This window comes from Gossypium raimondii, chromosome 3 (assembly GCF_025698545.1).
Source record: "Gossypium raimondii isolate GPD5lz chromosome 3, ASM2569854v1, whole genome shotgun sequence".
Classification (NCBI taxonomy): Eukaryota; Viridiplantae; Streptophyta; class Magnoliopsida; order Malvales; family Malvaceae; genus Gossypium; species Gossypium raimondii.
Genome location: NC_068567.1, coordinates 1,537,959 through 1,544,605, shown reverse-complemented (window position 1 = coordinate 1,544,605; position 6,647 = coordinate 1,537,959). Strand labels below are relative to the sequence as shown.

At 32.4% G+C, this 6,647-nt stretch overlaps 1 protein-coding gene across 1 annotated transcript; it reads left to right on the top strand.

Moving 5' to 3' along the window:
* The first annotated feature begins 4,365 nt into the window (after positions 1-4,365).
* LOC105796407 (uncharacterized) lies at positions 4,366-6,408 on the top strand. Its single transcript, XM_012626120.2, has one exon. It carries the CDS (start codon positions 4,366-4,368, stop codon positions 6,406-6,408), a length of 2,043 nt encoding a protein of 680 aa, XP_012481574.1.
* The last annotated feature ends 239 nt before the right edge of the window (positions 6,409-6,647 follow it).

Sequence of the window (6,647 nt, the reverse complement as noted above, 5' to 3'; positions counted from 1 at the left end):
TACCTTAACCCTATTATTGCCTTCGCAAATAATTTTGAAAAGACAAACTTCAACAGGCTTCGTCAATCTAGCTATTGCTGCTTCTGCAACAGGTAAAAGTGAAATTACTACAATTCCAAATAAAATTGAAGGATTAGTTTTTTTTCTTTTTTTTACCATAAAAAATATATATTATAGGGAAGAATATTAAGACAAAAAATGCAAAGCCGAGAAAGGTCATCATCATGCACACAATTTCACAGCAGCTCAAACCAGTAATCAATGGAAGGAGTGATTATGGCCCAAACACTGCAATAGCTTAACCAAGAATGACAATAAACATGGATCCCAGCTGCCAGCTTCTACTTTGGGATTCCATTCCCCACACCTATTGTTTTGGCTATATTCGCATCTCTTTTTTACTCTCTCATATCGCAATCTTGTATGTAATTTCCTTACTCCTCTTCTCTGAGAATGGGATAAACCTCTTTTCTATTTGATGATACATTCAAATGTATATCCAACTTTCCTATGGTAAATTACCCTATTAAGATAGTCATATACGCAAATTTGGTTAATCCTCTTCTATAGTAAACTGTAAAATAAATTAAAAAATAAAAAATATTAATTTCTATTCAAACAATTCATACCATATATTAAAGCAATAAAAAATTTGTATCAAACAAAATAATTTGCATGTCATAACAAATTATTTTGTAATCCCTTTCTAATTATTTAATGACATGTCAGTAATTTTTTTATGTTATTGACACATAATAATTATTGTAATTTTTTTATCTTGAACCCCAAACCCATAACCCAAACCTCGAACCTTGAACCCAAATCTCGAACTCTAAACCTAAGTCTCAAACCCCGAACCCTAAATCTCGAACCTCATAGTTAATGGTTAATGGTTCGAGGTTCGGTTTCAAAGTTCAGACTTTAGATTAAAAAAAAATTACTAAAATTATGTGTCACTGACATGAAAATAACTGAATTTTGATTTTTGAAGTCCAAAAAAACACCCTGATTTCTAATATGAAAATAAATGAACTGAAATGACTACTGTGCCAAATGGGCAAATAAATGATTGGAAAAAAATTGAAAGATTAGTTTTATTTTGCTCAGTACAAAATATATATTATATGGAAGAATACGAAAACCAGAAACAAAATTGCAAAGCAGAGAAAGGTCATCCACTCTAGTACATAATTTCACAACCGCTCAAACCAGTAATCAACCATCAATTAACTGTAGTCGAGATCTATAAAAATAAAAAAGAGTAATTTGTAGAAGTAACAAGTAGGGCCGTATCTACGTATATCGATAATAACTTTATTTCTTTAAACAAAAACAATAAAAATAAATTAGAAAGTTTTTTTTATGAAATAGAAAATTAAAATTAAATTAACAATTAAACTTAAATTGAAAAAAAAAAAACTAAAAGTTTTGAAAAAATCAATGAGAAAAAGTTCTGACCAAAGGTAAATCTCTGTTTGATTTTTGAATTCGATTATCAACGCAAATGTATCTTCAACACTTTTAGTAAATTAGTTCTAGTTGTTGACTTAGCGTCGGGCAACCAATTTGTTATTACCTGTTCGGTAATCAAGAGACAGCTCGTTTGAAATATTTTCCTAACTGATGAATAATCATGTAACTTAGTGCCAAAGATTTAACTTAACAACAACATTAAGAACAGGAGAGACCTATACTTCTAACCAACAAACTCACCCCAAGTTCATTTAAGTTAGATCACACATTCACAACACATAAACGTAAAATACAATATAAAAAAGTTATTCAATTCGTCACTACTATTTGAATGAATTGAACAATTATGGATTTAACTATTCTAATTGATAAGACAACTGTTTTAAGCTATCAAATATGGATAGAGATTCAAAAAATCAAAGCAGTTGTAATTAAAACAAAATATGCATGAATATCAAAGAATAAAGAAGAGTTAACGCCTTAAACTAAAAAAATGAGAGTTTAGCAAGCCATAAAATCAAATGAATAAGCTATTTAATCTCTAAACGGTCAAAAGTCCTAACTCCCTCACCAATCAGAGTGTTTATAATATCTTTTCAACCTAAATTTGGCTACAGAAACTTGATTTAGGTCATAAAACCCATAAAAGACCAAAATGCTCTTAGAACACGACCAAAACGTGGAACTTCAAGTCAAAACGAGGCGATACGAAGTTGGGGTGCCAACGTAGGTAACTCCTTTCTTGTGCTGGGGCGCTGGATGAGGCAGGGGTGTCAAATTGTTGTGCCAAGGCTCTAAACTCTTCATTTTCAGCTACGCTTTGCCTCGGTTCTTCGTTTGGTCTTCTGATGGTCTCAAAACCTGACCCTTTAAGCTTCTGTGCACCTATTTCAAATTCAAAAACACTAAAATGGTTACCGCTCCAAATGGGCAAATAAATGATTGGAAAAAATTGAAAGATTAGTTTTATTTTGTTCAGTACAAATTATATATTATATGGTAGAATATGAAAACCAGAAACAAAATTGCAATGCAGAGAATGGTCATCCACGCTAGTACATAATTTCACTACAGCTCAAACCAGCAGTAATAAACCAACAATTAACTGTAGTCGAGAGAAATAGTAATTAATAGAAGCTACAAATAGGATTGTATCCACAGATATTGATAATAATTTTATTTCTTCAAGCAAAAACAATTAAAATAAATTAGAAAGGGATTTATTTATGAAATAGAAAACTGAAATTAAATTAAACAATTAAATTTAAATTGAAAAATTAAATGGAAAAAAAATAAAAATTAAAAGTTTTGGAAAAACCGATGAGAAAAAGTTCTAGTCAAAGGTAAATCCCTGTTCGATTTTTTAATTCGATTATCGGCCCAAAAGTGTTTTAAACACCTTTAGTAAATTAGTTCTAGTTGCTAACTCAGTGTCGGGTAACCAATCTCTCCTAGCCTGTTTGGTAATCAAGAGATGAGTCATTTAAAATTATTTCTCTAATCGATAAATAACCCTCTAGCTCAGCGCCCAATATTCAACTTAACGACAGCATTAAGAATGAGAGAGACCTACTTCTAACTAAAAAACTCACCTCACCGGGTTTCATTTAAGTTAGATCACACATTCACTCCACATAAACAAAAACTATGACATAAATAAGCTATGCAGTTCATCACTAGTATTAGAATGAATTGAACAATTACGGATTTAACTATTCTAATTGACAAGACAATCATTCTAAGATTTGAAAATACATGGATTGTTTGAAAAGAGCTCCCATACCACCTTGCGTTTTTTCTTTGTAGGTTGTACTGCTGTTTTTTGCAGCTCTGTCGATTAGACATGAGCTGAAATTTTTATTACTCCATTTTACTTGTAATCAATTGATTGAACTAAAAAAATTATAACGAATATTTATTGATTTGATTTTCAAGGTAACGCAATGTTGGAGGACGCCCCAATCCTTTAGCATTCCAATCAAGGTAAATCCTTGCCTTTGTTAGTTTCTTCTACTTATTAGAATAAAGAAATTATTACAGATTAATTTACTTTAATTGATTGTATATTATTCTAAATGCCAAATAATGATTTTTTCTTAAAAGGACATTAAAAATAATTGTAAGAGATGATTTTATATCCAAAGAATCATCAAATATTAATGAGTAAGAAAAGATTGAATTCACAATTTTACCAAAAATAAATAAATAAAGTTAAAAATAAAAAAAATATAGGAACTAATTAACGAGTGAGTGACGATAATGTAATTAATTGATAATATTAATGATCATAAAGAATTTATTAAAGTTAAATGAGTGAGCAATTTTATAGTTTATCCATGAAATTAAACCATTTAATTTGTCGTTGGTAATGATATATGCAACTCCAATTTTAATAAAATTATTATCGTTAAGTTTCAACAGTCAACATAATATTATTGTCGTTGTTGCATGTTGTAGAAGTAAATGGTGAGAGGAAGCTTGACAATTACCTTTTTTATGAAATCAAAGCGTTGTTATTCTATCAATTTGCGATTGTTATTATTATTTGAATTGGAAAATATGAGATAATATCTAGAAATTGAAATAAATATAGAGATAAAGATCTATTACTCTTTCCTGCATGGATGCAGTCAAAGTCAAAGATAAGATTTGGTTGGAGAACTAAAAAAAAGGTTTAATCACAAGTCAGCTAGTGTATTATTATAAAAATAAATAAATAATAGAAGATGGTGCATCAATGATCTTGAATTTCTTGATTCTATATAGCTGGCCCTTTCAAGTTTCTTTGAAACCTTACTCTGATGCCGCCATTAAGCTATCCTACCTTATTTTTGCTTTTGGGGTTTCATTTTAATCTTTTGCTACTTGGAAAGAGACAGAGAGGAAGGAGAAATGGAGGAGTTAAAGAATTATGGGCACCACCATTCATTGTTACTGTTGGATGAAGAGCAGCTGATCAACAATCAAAGGGGAGTGGCTGACTGCTCCAAGTGTGGGGAGAAAGTGTCTACTCCATGTTTTAGCTGTGCGGAGTATTGTGGGTTTTACCTTCACAAGGTATGTGCCGCCGCACCTTTGGAGATTAATCACCCTTTCCATCGTGATCATCCTCTTGTTCTTATGCAAAAGCCACCCTATTCATTTGGAACGTACATTTGCGATTTCTGTGATAAAACATGTGAAAAGTTCTTTTATCATTGCCCTGACTTGGACTTTCATATTAAATGTGCTTTGTTTACGTTTAATATTGCTGAAAATAACCTGAAGGAGCTTGAGCACTTCGTCTGTCAAGATCCATTGGTTTCCACTAAAAATGATGATGAAGAACTTGAAGAAGTTCGTAAGTGCTTTGGGTGTTGGGAGCCATTAGCAAATTATACACACTTTTCTCCTTATTGTGGATTTAATTTACATAAGAAATGTGCTGAGCTTCCTCTCGAGTTGAGTAATATATGCCATTGCCAACATCGCCTTGTTTTACAATTTAATAGTGAACGACTTTCTTGCAAGATATGTAAACTAACCCAGAAAAGAGGATTTGTTTATGGTTGTTCGTCTTGTAAGCTTGTATTTCACATAGAATGTTTATCACCACCTCTTGATCTTGCTATTGAAGACGAAAGCCATCAACACACATTCACAAGACTTTTGAGACGAGTGCCATATATTTGCGATGCATGTGGTATCGAAGGAATTTACAATGCCTACATATGTTGTACATGCAACATTATGGTCCATAAAAGGTGCACTTCATTGCCTCGTATCATCAAAAGCAAGTGGCATGATCATTGCATTTTTCACAAATATTTCCTTCGAAATGATTTTAAAAGTTCAAGTTGCACTATTTGTCATGATGAGGTCAATCCAAAGCACGGGAGTTATTCTTGTTCATATTGCAATATTAAATTCCATCTACGTTGCGTTACAGAAGAAAAAAGTTTATATTCTGTAGTTTCACTTGAAAATGAATATGAGATATCAAATGGAGGTTTGGAAATTTTGTCGGATAAATCCGTTGAGTCCGCCACTTGTGTATTTGAGAGGAACGACGCTGGGGAAGCTACAAAAATAAAACATTTCAAGCATCTACATGATCTAAAGTTAAGTCCCTTCGTTGGAGGGTATGAAAACAATTGTGACGGTTGTATGTTACCAATCTCGGAGCCATTTTACTACTGTTTAGAATGTGTGTTTTTTCTTCATAAAGTTTGTGCTGAGTTACCTAAGGTGAAGCATGTTTGGCATCATCCTTGCCAGCAACCTCTCAGCCTTATTTCAAACAAAGCTTTTTGTTGTGGAATGTGTTGGCACGTGTCTAATGCCTTTGCTTATGAATGCTGTAAATGTGAGACAAAGATATGTCTCCGATGTATGATTGCTTTTACACCTGGTGCTCGAACATGTTTGAAACATGAACACCCTCTCTTTTTCTATAGAGACTACAAAGGCCGGTGCAATGCTTGTAGTCTTCCTACATGGGCGGCATTTTGTTGTAAGGATTGCAATTTTGTGCTACATCGTGGATGTTTTTCACTTCCAATTACAGCTCATCATAAATGCGATGTGCATCTTCTTTCACTTACTGATCATGATGATAACAGTTATTCAGAAAGTCATTATTGCGATATCTGTGAAGAAAGTCGAGATCCAAACCGTTGGTTTTATCATTGTGCGGCATGTGATACTTCTGCTCATATTGGTTGTGTTCTTGGACAATATCCATTCTTCAAACTAGGAAGCATCCATGAAGATAAGGATCATCCACACCCACTCACCATTGTGAAGAAGATTTATTACTACCCTGAATGTGATAAATGTGGCAAGCTTTGTGAAGATTTGGCTCTTGAATGCTCAAAGTCTGATTGCAAATATATTATCCACTGGAATTGTGCAACATCCCGTTCTCTACAACGTTGGTGGGAATGGTTGCTATAGCAATTCTGATAAAATATTTGAAAAATGCCCCTTCTTTTTGCAGGAAAATTCGAGTGTAAAATAGAATTTGATCTTTAGCTTGTTACTTGTAATGTTAGCTACTGTTGTCATTGTAATTTGATTTTTTCAATTTTTAAGTTTTAAATAAATAAGTTGGAATTTGTGAAGTTTGCTGTGATATTTGATGGTTGAATTTATAATTGCTTGTAATTGGATAGCGTGGTTGTACTTACATGAAA